The sequence below is a fragment of the Euleptes europaea genome, chromosome 10, assembly GCF_029931775.1.
Source record: "Euleptes europaea isolate rEulEur1 chromosome 10, rEulEur1.hap1, whole genome shotgun sequence".
Taxonomy (NCBI): domain Eukaryota; kingdom Metazoa; phylum Chordata; class Lepidosauria; order Squamata; family Sphaerodactylidae; genus Euleptes; species Euleptes europaea.
The window spans coordinates 51,956,508-51,975,262 of NC_079321.1; the positions used below are offsets into that span (position 1 = coordinate 51,956,508).

Below are 18,755 nucleotides of genomic sequence, written 5' to 3' on the forward strand. Positions count from 1 at the left end.
AAATCACGCACTGCTAGCAAACGGCTACTCCAAGAATGAAATCAGAAGGGCCATTGAACCAAACAAAAATCAGAAAACTCAAGAAAAACAGTCTCCCATAGGAAAGGTATTCTTGCCATTTATTAAAGGAGTCACTGATAGGATGGAGAAACTTTTGAAAAAACATAACCTACAAACAGTGTTTAAACCCACCAAGAAAATACAACAAATGCTACGATCAGCAAAAGACAAAAGAGACCCCCTCACCTCTGCAGGAGTATATCGTATACCTTGCAGCTGTGGAGAAGTTTACATCGGGACCACAAAACGCAGCATACAAACAAGGATAAAAGAACATGAAAGATACTGCAGACTTGGCCAACCTGAGAAATCAGCAGTGGCTGAACATGGACTGACACAAACAGGACACAGGGTCTTATTCCAAGACACTGAAAGACTGGACAATTCTACCAACTATTTTGTCAGATTGCACAGAGAAGCCATTGAAATTCACAAACATCAGCACAACTTTAACAGAAAAGAGGAGAGTTTAAGAATGAATAAGGCTTGGCTTCCTGCCCTGAAAAACCTCCAGACAAAGACAACATTCAACAATAGCCATACAGATTAGTTTTGGATTACACACATTAACAGATCACTTCAGGATACAATGGTTCCATATTAACATACCATACCCTCATTAGCACATTATCTTGATACTTACAGGACAATACTTTTGCAGGACAATACTCAGCTCAAACCCAACCCCTTTCTGACTATATATTACTCTTTCTACACCCTTGACACTGAGAGACACTGTCCTTCAGTGTTACTACTCTGAAGATGCCTGCCACAGTTGCTGGCGAAACGTCAGGAAAGAAAATTCCAAGACCACGGTTACACAGCCCGGATAACCTACAAGAACCAATGATATCTAACATATTCAGAATACACCTTAATGCTGTTTAGTGATGGGTTTCTCATTGGGTTTCTCATTGTAGCAGAACAGAGACTGTAGTATACAAGAATGCCTCTTGTAGATTTATCAGTACATTATCCATCACTGATTGCATAGAAGCATAATCAGGAGTTGAGAAAATTCTGCACCAAATATATTCACATGCAAATTCTGCAACCTCAAAATCTGATACTATTGGAGCAAGGCACTTTATTCTGTTATGAACATTGGGATCTTCCTTAAGTTTGTATGCATGGAATATTAAACATCAGGGAAACCTACAGAGGGGACATTTTCAAGATCTACTACACAACCAGGAAAGCTAAAGAAAAACATGATTCTCAAGGCTTCCCTATAGGGCAATCGATATCAAGCCATGTTCTGTACTCCCTAGTCTCCATGCCCCAGCCTTGGGGTCTCAGGCAGAGGTCTGATACATCATCTTCTGCTTGATCGTTTTAACTGGAGGTAAGAGAGACTGAACTTGTGACTTTCTGCACGCAAAGCAGATCATCTACTAGAGACACAACCTCTGTTCTTGCTCTTACAAGCAGAGGTAGCTAGGTCAGAATCACTCTCCCAAGATGGCAACAGGGCTTCTGTGTGCATGGAATATATTAATGTTCAATCTTGGGATCTCAGCTTGCAGTCAATAGTGATACAGTTCTTTTGCTTTGTTCATTAGTGAATCAATATATTTAGCAGCATTTTAGAGAGGGAGCCTCAAATCTGCACAGAAGTGATGTTTTCTACATTTGGCAGGCAGACAGTTCTCAGCCCGTCATCACGTCTTTTGAAATGAGTTTAGACACGCAGCAGCAAATAGCAGGGGACTCTTGAGGGCTAGTCAGCCCTGCAAGCCATTCATTCCTGTGTTCCAAAATAAAGTCCTTGCTGGTTGGCTGTCAGCATTAGAATCTTCATATGCTCTGCATTTATCATGACCGTCACCTTCAAATGACAGAGGACAGACAGCAACAAGTTTAAACTTCTTGGACCTTTCTTCTATTTGCTATTGGGCGCTACAAATCCCGTTCAAATGGTACTTCACTATTTCCTCATCTTTTACACTTGGGACAACTGGCATTTAGGTAAAAAAATGGACAAAGACTACGTGAGACCGTTTCTGCAATCCTGGTATCAGCAGCAACCCTAGCTTGACAGCCTGTTATCCTGGCTTGTGGGACTGCAAACCCCCAGGAACGTCCAGCTGGTTGCGTTTATGTACTAATTTTAGCAGCACATTGAAACCAGATAGATCTTTGCATTTCTTTTTCCCCCATGACTTGTCAGGGGGGTTTGTTTCTATCTTCTCCATGGGCCAAGCATGGAATGCTATAAAGTCTGTTCACAGTTTCTTTCGATAGCATTTCTGTTATGAACGCTCTGTCACAGTTCAAGGTACGAACACTAGATATTTGAGTTTCCTCTCTTCGAGACAATCTTTGTTGAAGACAAAGGCTGTAACCCTGCACACACTTTTGTGAGACTAAATGAGACTTGCCTCACAGAAAACATGTGCAGGACTGGGCTGAAAGAATGGTAAGTTAATGGAAAGCAAACTGCCCTGGTTGGCACCTAAAATGCAATTTCCCCCTTGTCGAAAACACAACATCTGCAAGAGAAAACCCCAGGCAGATACATAGTAAAATTTCCTCAAAGAAAAAACGTAGCATGTAAACAAGACCTATGACACTTCTCTGAAGAGGGTGCTGTGGGTTTAATTATTTAAAGCAATTTTATTTTCAAAATTTAATAAAAGTGTTTTAGATACACACTTTAATATCATTTCTGTGGCTTTTAAAAAACAAAATTACAGCTATATATAATTATGGATATACTGCATATTTGGCATTCATTATATTCCATGAGAAGCTGAATCTTGCAATCACGCACCATTTACTATTTACAATAAGATGTTGAAAATGTTTTAAACAATACTATGGCTTTATATGATATGACAAACATATTGCAAAAAGGCAAGATAATGGAAACCCAATAGAAGTTACAATGCAGATACTGTTATAACCTGTGCATGTATACACGGTGGGTTCAGATGTGCTGCAAAGCAGTGTGACTTCCATCACCATCATCAGCTTTCCTTAGCATATGTTAAGATGGCAACATACAATTTAAAATCATTTGTCTGTCCAGGACCAGATAAATATATAATTACATCTATTTCAAGCATTATGTAAGAGATTCCAATTTCATTACAGCAGGATCCAATATAATCACAACTTTGGTGCTAATACTTCCCACAATATTTTTTTGAAACATTAAAGAATATAGTAGCATCTGTGTAACAAATACAATACTAATTGAACTAATTGAACAGAGAGCCAGTGTGGTGTAGTGATTAAGAGCGGTGGTTTGGAGCAGTGGACTCTGGAGAAGCGGGTTTGATTCCCCACTCCTCCAGATGAGCAGCGGACTCTAATCTGGTGAACGGGATGTTTCCCCACTCCTACACATGGAGCCAGCTGGGTGACCTTGGACTAGTCACAGCTCTCAGCCCCACCTATCTCACAGGATGTCTGTTATGGGGAGGGGAAGGCAATTGTAAGCTGGTCTAATTCTTCCTTAAGTGGTAGAGAAAGCCGGCCTATAAAAACCAATTATTCTTCTTCTATTGAGGCAGTTGTTTGAAACAGATCTCTGATTAGAAAAAGGAATGATGAACGGAAACACCAAAATTCTAAAGGGGCCCATCAGTTCACAATGTTGCAGTGCAGGGAAAGCTTAACTTCTGGTCTGCTGTGTTTGCTTCCAATCATGGCATAGACATTTCTGCCAAAATAACATTCGGAATATAATCCTTATTTTCTTGTTCTATAGTATAAGCATCCAGCACTACAGTAAAAGTATTCAGAACTGCACACCAGACATTGGGGTGGACCCTGACCATGGTTTCCACTGAAAGAAGATTTTTCTTGTTTGTCCCCTCACATGGCAGATACCCACTTTGCTAAGTACAATGTTCCAAGTTACACACTGACCCTTGGGGGCATAATTTCAGGAGCCCAGCTTGTTGCAATAGGAGGGGGAGGCAGGAAAGTTCACTTTGTGTATTAAATATTGTTGTCAAGCTGCAGCCGACTTATGGAGACCCTGTAGGGTTTTCAAGGCAACAGACATTGGGAGGTGGTACAGTCAAGGCATATTGTGGTGTTTAAGAAGCTAAGCAGGGTCAGCCTGGTTAGTATTTGGATGGGAGACCACCAAGGAAGTCCGGGGTTGCTATACAGAGGAAGGCACTGGCAAACCACCTCTGTTAGTCCCTTGCCTTGAAAACCCCATAAGGGGTCGCCGTAAGTCAGCTGCGACTTGATGGCACTTTACACACACACACACACACACACACACACACACACACACACACACACACACACACACGGACACCTTGTATCAACCAGGCTCCTCCATGTGCGTACTTTTCAGGGGATCTTCAGTCACTATAGTCACTCTTCTCTCTACCCTAAGACACAGTTGGTTCAATACTAAGACAATGCCTTCTGCTTCTAAATAGGGTTTCAGGATCAAAAACCAGTATCACGGATTGTGGTCTGTTTAAATTTTGCTCTCAAAAAAGTAAAGGTTAGACTGCAGCCAGCAAACACACTTTCTAAAAATCAGCATCATTGATAAACTTATTGGAATCTATTAAATATCTAATAAGTCTACTCAGATAGGAATCTGCTCTCTCATCCACAGTTTTGCAGGGTCAATTTAGACATGTCCAGAGACACTCCATCAGAGGGATATTCATAGTCTTCATAAGACTTCACTGAAAGGAAGTCTTAAACATGGTTTTCAGTAGGACCTAGTCACTGGTAACTGACAGAAAATTGAACTTTCTGCTTGCCAGTAGTAAGACAAAAACAAAAAAGTAGCTGTATTTGCTGTCCTAATAATAAAACTGCATCCTATTGAAATCCATGCTGCAATTACTATAAGGATGACTAAGCATTTTGTCGCTTGATTTTCTATATCTCATTACTGAAGACTAAGATATTTTCTGCACCTTGTTACTGAAGCTCTAAGACACTGCTGCACAGTTATTTTACCTATACCAGTGGTATTTTCCTTTTTGACATATGGTCAAAACTAAGTATGTGAATGAAACATTCAAAATATATTTTCATAATGTACCCTCACTAATGCCAATCAAAGGATTTCCAGTATTATGGAGGGAGGGGAATCACAAAGATTTATACATCAAGCTACAGAGTAGGAGAGCTGCTCACCAAGGGAAAATGTACTGCCAAGAGGCAAATGGTTCTTTTCCACTAAGGGATTCAGGTCCAGAAGCAAGTTAGAGACTAACAGGACTTTCGGGGTACATGCTTTTGAGAGTCAAAGCTCCCTTTGTCGCTGTGCTACTGGACTCAAATCTCCCTGTGCTACTACAGACCAACACAGCTACCCGCTTAGACTTAATATGTGTGTGTTTTACACTAATGTTTCTGAATGTGTACAAAAGCATGTTTTTTTTATTCCCTCTGCATCTCCTGCATCAACTCCCAAGATGCCCTCAAAATTTGGCATCACATTTTAAGACAGCATGTAATACTGCATATGGAAGGAAGAAGCTGGAAGTGTCCCCAAATCACCTTCTGCTCTTGGTAAGACTCTAAACAAACAAACTGGCAATAAGATTCCAATCATCTACCTACACTTTGGATAAAAGTACACATTATTATTGTTGTACAATGACAGGATGGCAATAAATGCTACTCCTCACCTGCTGGAAACAACAGCCAGTAGCCCCCAAACCCCTGCTTAGACACAAAGTTTACGGAAATATTTAGCAATCCTGCCTTGTCTTTTCCTTTTACAAACATATATTTAATATTTTAAAAATATTAGAAAATAGAAAATCTATAGAAAATCTTTATACTCTTTGCACATGGATTAAATCTCCCTTAAAACCATTCTGTACAGAAAAAACAGCCGAACTGCCCTTTTAATTGCTGCATTTAGATTGTCACCACCGCCATTTACACTCCCATTTAAATGATGCAAGGCTAGTAGATATTTCTCTATTTTCTAATAGCAAGGGCTCTACATTTAAAAATCCAAGACACTCTATGTAATAGCTTGAGAAGGAACATTTACCCTGTACCTTTATTTTAAAAATATATGTCACAGTTAGACTTCTAGACTTAGCCTAATCGATATGCATGTGTCATTATCTCTCTTACAACAGAGAAATAACACACGTCTTGCAGCATCAGCTCACTGTGGTAAGAACACTTTAAGGATAGCTGTTATAAAATGGTGGATATACATATTTGTTTGTTTCATCTAAATCAGACCTGAGTGCTGTTTTGTTCTTTAAAAGATGTGGAGAAGAGAATGCTGGAGGAAGTCTTGCTTAATTTGTTGCATATGGCCAAATGTGTTTTATAAAATGAGGCGTACGCTACCAGGAAACTAAACTGGGCTGTTCTGCAAACAAAACTAAGCTGAACTCAGAACCCTCAAGCATATCCAAATATCTGCCCATATGCAAGTCAAAGGACTCGAAAACTTTCTCTATTGATTTTTTTTACATAAAAACCTTATAAGGTATAATTCCTTTGTGTAATCCAAAAAGGAATACATTGTAAAAACCAATGCACTATATGTGTTAATTTTTTTTTAAAAAGGCTTTATCAAACCATATGTGCAGATACTTGAGATGATGGCAGTGTTAAGCTTCCTAGGGTCCTAGAGTCAAAGAAATTCTGCTGCCCCCCACCGCTAAGTAAGTGCACTCCTTCCACAGGGGGCAACATCTGCCGATCAGTCATGGTTCCACTTGGCGACGACCCTAAGAAACTTCCTTGGGAAGAAACAATTTTCTCAGGACTGGCAGCCAATTTAGGAGATGTGGAGAAGTTGTATCCATAGAGAGCACAAGGGCTGTGCAGTCTGAAAGTGTTGTAGGAGCTCTGGTGGGTTTGATTTGTGGCAAAGGCGTTGCCTGATGGGGAAGGCATGATATACTGAAGCTGTGGAGACATCCCTGAAATCTGCATCGACAAGCCCGCCTGTGGACAGCTGAAGGCATCACTGTCGCTGCCGGTCACAGACATGTTCACAGTCGAACTGCTTGATACGCCAACGTAAGAGGGAGTTCTCGGGGTGGCAAAGGTATCAGTGGTTTGATTGGTAAGCCTGTTGTAAGTTTCAGCCAAGGAAGTGCTGTATCTGTTAAGGGCCAGGCCCGAACGGGCACAAGCTGTGTAGTCAGCTGGAGTAAGACTGCAGAGCTGGCTGGTGTTGGGACCGAGATGGAAAGCTGGAGAAGAGCAAGGAGACCCAGGTAGAAGATGTGGATGAGTGGACGGTACTCCATTACCAGTTCCCTGGAGCAAAGAGGAGGAGCCAGTATTTCCTGGAAGACAGTAACAGAATAGTGTCATAGGAGGGAAAACTTTAATTTCTTTTTCACATTTGTATCCTGCGCTAAATGAGATTTCACCCTTGAATTCTGACAATACCTGGGGTATGTTAGGCTGAGACAATGGTTAACCCAAGGCAGTCCAACAACCATCATGGCTAATGAGGGACATGAACCCATCCAATATAAGTGTAAAACTATCCATTACAGCACAGCTATCAAAATTGTTCCTGGTAAATGAGAACCCTTCCCCCCTCCCTACAGTCTCACATATCTGGAAATTACATTCCTTGAAGGGTCTACTAGTACAAGTCCCACATATGTCCTCTTGGGGATTGTGTGTGTAAAGTGCCGTCAAGTCGCAGCCGACTTATGGTGACCCCTTATGGGGTTTTCAAGGCAAGAGACTAACAGAGGTGGTTTGCCAGTGCCTTCCTCTGCACAGCAACCCTGGTATTCCTTGGTGGTCTCCCATCCAAATACTAACCAGGGCTGACCCCTCTTGGGGATTAAACATGCTTTAATGAAAGTATCTCTGAAGCCAGCATAATAGATAAAAGTGACACAATCTGCCTAGAGGGAACACAGATAAAAGTTGCTGTGGTTGCACAATTCACACTACAACAACTATCAGGCCTCTCTCATTCTGTGTTATTGTTCACGTCCCATTCTAATTTTCCTTTATCAGCTATGTAATGTTACATAAACCATCTATAACCCATGATGTTAACATTATGTTATTATTAACTATGGAATCTGGATCAGACCATCTCATGTAATGGAACCATAGTTGTTCCCCAACATGTGGTCAATTAAAAAAAAAATTAAGAGTCCACAGGATGCAGGCACATTCTCTATAGGAAACCTATAGCCAAAAAGATAGGGAAGGGCATGATTTATTTACTTGATTTATACGCCTCCTTTCTCCCCCATGGGGATCCAAATCATCATTTTCATGCTCCATTTTATCCTCACAATGACCCTATGAGGTAGGTTAGGCTGAGAGTGTGTGACTAGTCCAAGATCAGCTATCAAGCTTCCACAGCAGATGGGGATTTGAACCTGGGTCTCCTGGGCCCTAGTCCTATACTCTAACCACTACACTACATTGGCTTCGATATAAAAGACTTTGCTTGAGATCTGTCTTTAATGCCCCATTCACGCTAACACCAATAATAATTTCTGCAGCTTCTGTGGCCTCATTCAAGAGGGGGAAAAAGAGACTTTGTCCTTGAAAGATATACAGTACATGGCTTCTTGAAATGACTGAGAGGCAGCTCATTAGCATGAGCTCCCATCACTAAACTGACTCTGTTCTTTCAACTATTTAGAAGGGGCATTCATTTTATAGACCCATTACCTCCAGCAATTAAGAAGAAAAAACAGTAAGCATGACCTTACGGGACTTAAACATTCTTCAGTATCTCTATAATGTGGATGTCAGATCCAAAGCTAACTTTCCATTAAAAATATTTCTTGACACACACGTTTCCCCTTAGTTTGCCAAATGCAACCAACCTGAAGCTTTTGCTAACAAGTGTTTTTACTCCAGTACAGAATTTTTCTGGAAATTCTGGAATAAAACTGGGTGTTTTGGAGATATGATTATTTAGAAAAGAAACAAATATAAGGAATGGCATTGCTTGCTTGGTTTTCTAAGCTTTTGTTGTTCTAAGTAACTAAAATAACTTAGCATGAAAAATAAAAATCTGGATGTCTTGTTAGGCTGGAGACTGGTGAGAGAAGAATTTTTTTTACAGTGGTAGGGGATATTTATTTTAAAAATTACTCCACACATTACTTAACTTGGCATGATCTTGAAATGACAGCTGTAGATAAAAATGCCTGAGGCATGTCCAGATGAAGTTAAGCACTTTTAAATCACATTGATTTCAATAAGGGATATTTAAATGCGTGCTTAACACACCCATTTAAATCCAAAGTGCTTAACTTTGGCTGGATCCTACCTCTGGGGTCAAGAATGCGTGCACTGAAGCAGACCAGACAACTCTCTCGCTTTTCGTGGTAGATATCCAATTTTAAAATTGATCTGCCTCCTATTTTGTTCTAGTCAGTTTCACTTCATTAAAGTTTCCTAAACAATGTTTTTGGCAAGACATGTAACTTTCTAAAAGCCAAATTTGATAGGTCAAAGTAAATCTCTTTGCAAAGAAAGCTCCATTCTTCTATTCACTTTTTAAAGGCCAGAACTCAATTGCAATTTAATAAAGAGACCTTTGCTAAATCTGAATTGTAAGCTAAGGCCTTGCAATAAAAAGTCTGATCTGAACTATTCAGCAATTCAGGTTTAGTAACATTTGCCATTTAGCTCCACTATTCGCAGCTAAGCAGGACACACCCAAATCAGAAGTGTACTACAGATTCATATAATACTAAACCTTACTGTTCTGCCTTAAAACATGGCAATAAGCAATTAATACTGGACTAGCATTAATAACAACAACAATACAAGTAATCACACCAGCTACTTCAGGGCTACCTTATTTTCATCTTAAACAAACATTAAAACCAATCTAAAAACATTGTATGAGATCCCTCCCTTCTGGTATATTTGGGATTTGCCATTTTCTCACAGCCGATCTGACTCTGTAATAACAGAAAAGCAACATTTAGATGAAATGGGAACTAAAGACTTGGATTTATGCTTCTATACTCTTTACTCCAAGGAGGTCAAGATATAGGCTGCGATCCTAAGGACGCTTTCCTGGGGGTAAGCTCCACTGAATAGCCTGGGGCTTACATCTGAGTAAACTTGCTTAGGAAAGCTCCCACTCTCCCATTTTTATCCCCAGGGAGATAAGTGAAGGTGAGAGAAGGAGTTCCTTAAATCACCTTATGACTGAGTTGAGATTTGAACTCAGATCTCCAGCTGCTGTAACATGCTGGTTCACAAGCTACATCTGTATGCCTTGAGCTTATATCTTAAACTGAGCTCAGTTTACCATCCTGTAATGTGTTCTTTATGGGTAACTGTTCCCTACTGCCTTCTTTTGTACATTCTTTCAGTTCCTTATTTTTCAACTGAAAAGTTCTTTGGCCAAAGACTTGTTTCATTTTTTATAAACTGTCCTGTATACAAACACACCATTATGCAGCACTTCACAAACTGGGATTCTCATCCCATCTTAACATGGAACACCAAAGCCTGGAATGTGAGACATTGACAGAACACCAGTTTTCTGGCCTCTCCTGATTGTAAAACAAATATTACTGATGGAAAAATTGAATGACAAAATAGAAACTTTTATTTATTGTTTTTACAGACTCAAACTCTACTGGATCCTACTTTTTTGTGACTGTGCTGGCATGATACGCTGCAAACGCCAATGGTCATATTTTGAAGTGTACAAGTATGGCGGTTACTGAGCCCCTACATGTTCGTTCTGTGTGTGTGTGTGCAAAAAGTTTTGGAAGGGAGTTGTAAGAATGTTATATATGTATTTAAATATACCGGTGACATGGGGAAATGGTTATTATGGTTATTACATTTAATAATCATTACTGTTTTCCACATGAGTACTTGATGAAATTGCTGAATGTCATTTTTCCATCCTGCGATTAAGGGGCAAAATCAGCACATGTGATTAGTCTGATTTTGTTATGAACACAGGGTTCAGTTTCCACGTATTCAAATCAATTGACATTTTGCCATTGTCTTAATGCACAGTAACCGGTCTGGTGCTCATCAAATCCCTAAATGTCACTGATACCTTGTTTAGCAATCCCAGGTATATCTTCAAATGTAAGCGTCCTCAGTGAGGGTCTCCAGAATGCATAAGACTCCACCAAAGCTTCCAATCCCATCCTAGGCAAAAGAACAACATTTTGTGAGAACAATCTGTAACGTGCTTCTGATGTTTCACAGCACTTTATCCCTTTTTCTCATTCATATTCTTCCACATACAAACACACACACGAACACCCCCCCCCCCATAGAGCCAGGCTTACCTTGTGTAACTATAATTTTACTATTTTTTTTCACATACAGTATTTTAAACCAATTAGTAACCATCCTCTGGTTTTATGGACTTGTGGCACACAAAAGCCAAAAAAACAGGGTGCTGGCATTCCTTCTTCTGGCTGCTGGTAAATGAAAAAATTTAAAGGCTAAAAATACATTAAATACTTTCCTAATATTGCTTTTCCGTGTGAACACTTGTTCAGATCACCAGAATGTCATCGTGTGTTTAGAAGCAAAACAGTGGATAATGTAACTATATATTTGTCAGACATTTCACAGTTAAAAATACGTGGTAATAGAAACATGTACATGGTAACAGAACATGGTACATGGCAATAGAAACATGGTAATTGGGACATGTTTTTCATTTGAAATTTGTGGGTATGGTAATAAATCTTCAGAAATTAGATACCAACTCTATCTGGTCCTGTACACACCTCCTCCAAGAGTTTTGAAAGCTAAAAAGTTAAGCACGCATTCCAATATAAGTGTACTAATATGTTTGTATCTTAGAGCTGGAGAAAGTGCAGGAAATGGCAATAAAAACCATCAGAGGCAGGGAGCCTTTTCTCTATGAGAAAGGGCTGAAGTGTTTGGGGCATTTTAGTTTAGGAAAAAGTTACATGATAAAACTTCTAAAATTCCGAATGGTGAAGGAAAGGGACTTGAGACAGAAATTTTTCTCCCTTTTTCATAGCACCAGAACTCAAGGTAACCTCAATAAATGGATTGGCTGCTTATTCAAGACAGATGAAAAAAATTCTTCTTCACACAGTGCATAATTAACTTAGAGTTCTTATGTTCTTAGAGAATTAACTTTGGGAAAATAATCAAAACTGGAAGTATATTTTATCATAATCATTTGAATCAACCAATGTGTTCTCCTGATACTCCTTCTTTAATTCGGAGGTTCCAGAAAGATCCCAGAAATGTTGCAAGAAAGAGTTATAAGGTATTCTTACTAAATGTGGATTTTAAAAACAGCCTTCTTTTTCCCCCCTGTTGTAATGGAGGCTTTTCTTTTCTAGTTAAAACAGAGATAAAAGCCCACCTCCTGGAGGAGTCCAGCCAAGGTGATAATTTATACAAGATGCCGTCGAACAATTTCCACATTTTATCACCATCCTAATTTATACTACCAAATGGCCAATTTTATTTAACTAAGCCATCATATTTTTCTCCCGAAGTGCTTAAATAAAGACATTTTCATACCTCCCGGACTAAAGATTTTTATAGAATCATTTTCTACGGCCTACATTAAGGATCTAACTGTTCTCAGTATATAAATTCTATTTCACACTGAAACATTCTTTTTCTGATGAATGTTTTGCAAAGGGTAAAGCCACTGGTTTCTATAAAACCACGTGTGAGACTGTAAATAATGTGAACAAAAAATTAACTTTTTAGTTAAGTGGTTTTCCTAAAGCATCCTAAAAAGAATTATAAAACAGCATTTCTGCCATGCTACACTCTAGTAACAATTTTCATTTTTATATTGCTAAGTATGTAGGTCAGAAGAACAAATTTATTAGCTAATGGGTGGTGTCAGATTTTTACCCATTGTTGCATCTTTCATGAAATATTATCTATTTCGAAGCTAACTATGAAACTAATTTCAAATAATTAATCACAGCCAAAGAGAAATTTAATTTGAATTAGCAAAACAAGCCATTAAAATTATTTGATCTTGACTTAATCCTTGTCTAAAAAACACACCTATCTAGAATTCTTTTTGGGAAAGCTCTTACAGTTTTGATAAACACTTCCTTTTTATGTTATACATATGGACAGCAAGAATTTGAAAGGAGGGGGAGATACTGTTCATAAACTAATCCAGGTGAGCATATTTAAGAGAATATCTATACTACTGGACTAAACTTGTTTAACAATTATTGCTTTTCCTCTAGAACTGCACTTTGTATGGGGTGGTCAGAATTCTCAGCATTTCATCATAGTATTGCTGTCAGGATTCTTGGGAGGAAGTAACAGTAGTGAAACTTGTATAAAACAAATATAAATTTGTAGTGTATAATACCATAGGGTATTACATATTCTATAAAAAATAAAATCTCATAAGCAATGCATTGAAGTCACAAGCTGAAAAATGCTGGCACTGTACAGATGTGCTGCCTCCAGCAGTAAACAAAATGTTGTGTAAAAGCTAAAATGAAGTAATAGGTAAAAATGCAAAATAGGCCAATACCCTAATTCTTTCCGTAGTTAGTGGCAAGAATTCTGAAAACATTTCTAACCATAAGATTACTGCTTTATTCTCTATAAATCAATTCATAATATTTATGAAACAAGGACATATGCAATTCATTTTTATGCTATCCACATTCAGGTATGTAACTTGTAAAATATAAGTAAGCTTTGTAAATTCTAACCTGAGTGTGGGGAAAGCATAATATTCAATAAACATTCCCACCCCACATTGATCTTAGTGTTGTTTGCAACTTAATATTAGTATTATTAGTAAGAAATTTCTTACAATTGTTGTTAACAATTAATTCAGTACTCGAAAGCTTACCTGTTACGTCCAGAGTCTCTAAATCCTTTGGCAAATGGATTCCTATCAATCTTGAGTCTGGTGATCTGTCGAGAGAACACAATATAATCACAGAAAAGGTGATTCACATACATCCTATGTAGGAATGCCAAATGCAGGGGGTCTTGATATGACTTGAAGTCTTAAAATCACAAAGCCTACATCTTGCTTGAAGCATGGATCTATTAGAGTACAGCTCACTGGATTGTGGCCAAGAATATCTGCAACTAAAAATGTAACTGCTACAAAAACTGACATGGTTTTATTTATGTAAGGTTTGCTATATAAACAAATAAAGTCCAATGTATTTATTTCAATCACTGCATTCCTCTAAGTGTTTCTGAAACTTTACACGTACAAACAAAAAAAGAACACATATAATAGAAAAACTGACCACCATTATACAAGAATTCAATCATTTTCTGCAAAGCTGTTTCAGGAAAGCACAGGGTGTGTTTGTGTGAATGCCTGTGTATGCTTTTTAATAAGCAACCCAGCATGGTATAGTGGTTACAGAGTCAGACTGGGATCTGAGACACCCAGGTTTCAATCTCCACTCTGCCATGGAAACTTGCTGGGTGACTTTAGACAGTCAGACATTTTTGGCCTAACCTACCTCACAGGATTGTTGTAAGGCTAAAATGGAGGAAGGGATAACGATGTAAGCCACTTTGGGGCCCTACTGAGGAGAAAGGTCAGATATAAAATAAGTAAGTAGGTACATAAATAAATACATAAAGTTTGGGTTCATCAAAATAACTGTACGCAATCTACTGAAAGTTTGCCACAACTACGTCTCACACATTTCAATGGGATTTAAATGCAACTAAATGAAGACTGATTCCAGTACACTGTGCCCACAACCTAGCTGTCTATACCGAACCAAAATAAAATCTTTGGTGAAGAGAGACATAAACAGAGGATGCAAACCAGAGGACTCCTCTAAGCCTGCAACTGAACTAACCGACGTACAAAATTTCAAATCAAACTCTGCCCTGTCCCCTTCCCCATGCTTCGATCAGGTACTTGCCTGCTATTGCTGTTACTACTGCCTCTTCTAGCTGAATAAAGTTAACAAAGCACCTCTGCAATTACAGAAACAGAAGTATTGTCTGTTCCCTCCTGGGTCTCTACCCAGCATGCAAAACAGACTGTAAGGAAGATGTAATAAGCCTTATCTTGACCCAGGGCTCTCACTTCACCCAGTGAGAGCAATCCTAAAAGCAAGTTTATCCAGAATTCTACTCAGAGCTCCTCAATGGGGCTTACTCCTGAGCAAGGGTCCTTAGGATTGCACTGCAAAGGAAGCAAGGACAGAGTACAGTTTCCTCCCAGTCTAACGGCACTCTGGAAAAGAAAGAGGAATGTTTCTGTGGTTGTTCTTGGTTTGCGGAGCCAGAATTCTATTTCCTGATACGTACATCTGTCAATTCAACTGCAAGGCCAACATTGCTCCGCAGCTGCAAAACCCGCTGAAAATCCTCTATTTATGGTCTACCTGTCTTCACCCTTTAGCAGCACCATGATGAAATTATTTCACGCTGCAGTACTGGCATGTAGATGCCACTAGCTAGCATGGAACAAGAATAAAGGTCACAATCTTGGCCCAAAGAAGCCAACATAATTCATCTTTTATTTTAAAAAGCAGTTCACAACTATGATGTTGTAAGGGAGAAAGTTCCTACGGTTAAAGAACGCTTAATTGTATGACTGCTTTGTTTGCTGAAAGTCTCAACAGCCATAAAATTAATAAAAAGACATTAGATTATAATAATTAACTCTCACAACTCTTAGACATATCTCACAAATTTAGGAACTTGAGTCATGCTGTATATAGTGATCCATCTCATATCACCAAATATACCATCAATCTCAGAACTCTTATTTATTGCAATGTAGATCAGAAAGTAGATTCCTTAGAAATGTGTTGGAAGAGAGTGTTACGGATACCATGGACTGCCAAAAAAACAAATCAATGTGTTATAGATCCAATCAAGCCTGAACTGACCCTAGAAGCTAAAATGACTAAACTGAGGCTATCATATTTTGGTCACATTATGAGAAGACAAAAGTCACTGGAAAAGACAATCGTGCTAGGAAAAGTTGAGGGCAGCAGGAAAAGAGGAAGACCCAACAAGAGGTGGATCGACTCAATAAAGGAAGCCACAGCCCTCAATTTGCAAGATCTGAGCAAGGCTGTCAAAGCTAGGACATTTTGGAGGACTTTGATTCATAGGGTCTTAACACACACACAGGCACTTAACACACACATAGGCACTTAACACACACACAGATCAGAATCCAAAGAGATATTTTGGGATGCCTACTTAGAATTTTAAACATCACAATCACTTTTGGAAGTCTCCTCTATTTTAAAAGCACTCGTATAGACATGTTCCAAACCCACTAAGGCCAAGGTATCTTTGGTGTGTAACATGAACAGTTCTTTGGACCACAACCATTATTCAGTAGTTATGAACACGTTTTCCCTTCACCATTAAACAGTTTTAATTTCTTTTCTTTTTTTAAACAGTTTTAATTTTCTGAAGAATTTAAGTAACAAGAAAACCGATGCAAATGTGTTGTATGGTGCATTGTTTACAACAGAACTGAATAACGAAGCTAACAAACAAACAAAAATCAACCAGAAAAAAATTGTCAAATATCTATTGCTTTGCATTTCTCCAGGAATAATGGTGGATAATATCCCTTTACCAACAATAGGACATTTCAAGCTCTTGGGACAACCATTATAACAGCAAATTATCTAAAGGTTTCTAAAGATAGATTAATTAAACTTCCAGTTACCATACAGGAATCTCTCTCACACACACAGACATATGAGCAAAAGCTGTGACAGAATACCAATGGTGTTGCTGTATCATCTTTTTTTGGAGAATGTCCACTCCCACACACTCAGGAGAACAGCCTGACAAAGCTGGGGAATGCTTCAGCGACAAACAGGAAGCATCTCCCTGATTTTGTCTCCATATGAGAGAGGACTGGGTTTATCCTGCCCACTCATTTCTGCTGTCTCCCTCTCCCAAATCATCTTCCGCTGGAAGGAAATAATCATGGCAGGAGAGGGAACAGCAAGAAAGAGAAAGGGAAGGAGGCTGTCAGATAGGGTTTCTGACAGCACGGGCCAAACAAGAATCCTTCCGTGCACTCCCCCCTCCCTTCCTGTTTTGCACACGAGCCACGAGCTCCGGTCAGAGATCTACAATTGTATGGAGACCCGCCCGTGTAAATCTTTCATCTGATATCAGGTCTCGCTCACAATGCCAGGAACTCCACCAGCCCCTCCTCTGATGGCCCTTAAGTATCCAGTACTTGGTCTGCTGAAGTAGTTACCGGGAGAAAGAAATCTCATTGTTTCCTTTGTATTGCTGTAACTCAATCTCATCCATTGTATTCGTCCTATAAATATAGCAATGTCCCAATGCTCTGTATTCTAACCTTCTTCGTCCCTACTGAATCACTGCGCTGTCTGGATTGGAATTTCTATTGCCTGAAACGCTGTGCATTTGCTGAAGCCTGACAGAGGCAGACCTCCATGCACGTTTCTCCAGCCCCTAAGTAGTGCTCTGCCAATCCAGCAAGAGCGAAATGTGAAAGGATGCATACGCATGCTCAGATGATCCAGATGACCAGTTAACAGGGACATCTATTTTCACTTTGTGACATGAATCCAGAGCTCATTCAATCAGCCAGATGTATTTTTTGATGCAGGTGGTATGCACATGCCCAATTTGAAACCACCAGTTTGTCGTAAACGACTAGTAGTGCATAATTTTAGTTGTATCATGGTGTTTGCCTCTACTCTGATCACAGGGTCTGCAAAAGGAGGGAACCACCTTGTTGGTTAGTGTATTCATGGCCAGAAGATGATTTAGCAGCATTCAGTCCATTCAGAGATGTTACAACCTCTCTAAATGGAATGCAGCTATTTCTATTTGCAGAAAATACATTTGATGAATTTATTATGTGTTTATTTATTTCCAATCTTTATATTCTGCCTCTCCAGAGAACCTGACCTAGACAGCTTACAAACTAAAACACGAATAAATTATAAAACAAAAATTGTTAGAATTAAACTATTTAAAACCTAGCAAGAGCATAAAAACAGCATTAAACATTGACCAGCTAAAATGACTAAACTGAGGCTATCATATTTTGGTCACATTAGAAGACAAGAGTCACTGGAAAAGACAATCATTCTAGGAAAGGTTGAGGGCAGCAGGAAAAGAGGAAGACCAAATAAGAGATGGATTGACTCAATAAAGGAAGCCACAGCCCTCAATTTGCAAGATCTGATCAAGGCTGTCAAAGATAGGACATTTTGGAGGACTTTGATTCATAGGGTCGCCATGAGTCGGAAGTGACTTGACGGCACTTAACCCACAGAGGTTACAATGAAACTCTAAAAAAAGCCACAGGCTAGAAGATTAAAAATAATGTTAAAAGATTGTCTCCCTAGTTAATAGCCTGAGTAAAAAGAATTGTTTTGTCCTGAAGAGAATAGGGTACGTGAGCCTCAAGGGGAACAGATTACCATAGGCAAGGCACCATCACTAAATAAAACCCTTTTCTCTGGTTGCCAACCACCTCACTTCTGAAGGTGAGGGCGCAGAGAACAGAGCTTCAGAAGAGGATCATAACTGGCAGCCTGGATAACACAGGTAGAAGCAAGTCTTTCATGTTTCCTGGCCCCAATCCATTTAGGATATTAAAGGTAAGAGCCAGCACTTTTAATTGTGGACTGATGGACAGCTAGTGAAACTCTTTCAGCACAGGAGTGATATGATCCCCGACAGTAGCCTGGCCGCCACATTTTGAACACGCTGAGGTTTACGGGCAGTTTTCAAAAAGCATACTGCAGTAACCAACCTAGATTCAA

At 39.2% G+C, this 18,755-nt stretch overlaps 1 protein-coding gene across 1 annotated transcript in view; it reads right to left on the reverse strand.

Moving 5' to 3' along the window:
- Nucleotides 1-6,593: 6,593 nt before the first annotated feature.
- TBX18 (T-box transcription factor 18) overlaps nucleotides 6,594-18,755 on the reverse strand; it is a 31,935-nt gene continuing 19,773 nt past the window's right edge. The window contains exons 6-8 of the mRNA XM_056856469.1: nucleotides 13,838-13,902; nucleotides 11,057-11,151; nucleotides 6,594-7,319 (exon numbers count right to left, since the gene is read on the reverse strand). Of these exons, the coding sequence (XP_056712447.1) occupies nucleotides 6,595-7,319; nucleotides 11,057-11,151; nucleotides 13,838-13,902 (885 nt within the window). The 3' untranslated portion in view covers nucleotide 6,594. The remainder of the gene's footprint in view (nucleotides 7,320-11,056; nucleotides 11,152-13,837; nucleotides 13,903-18,755) is intronic.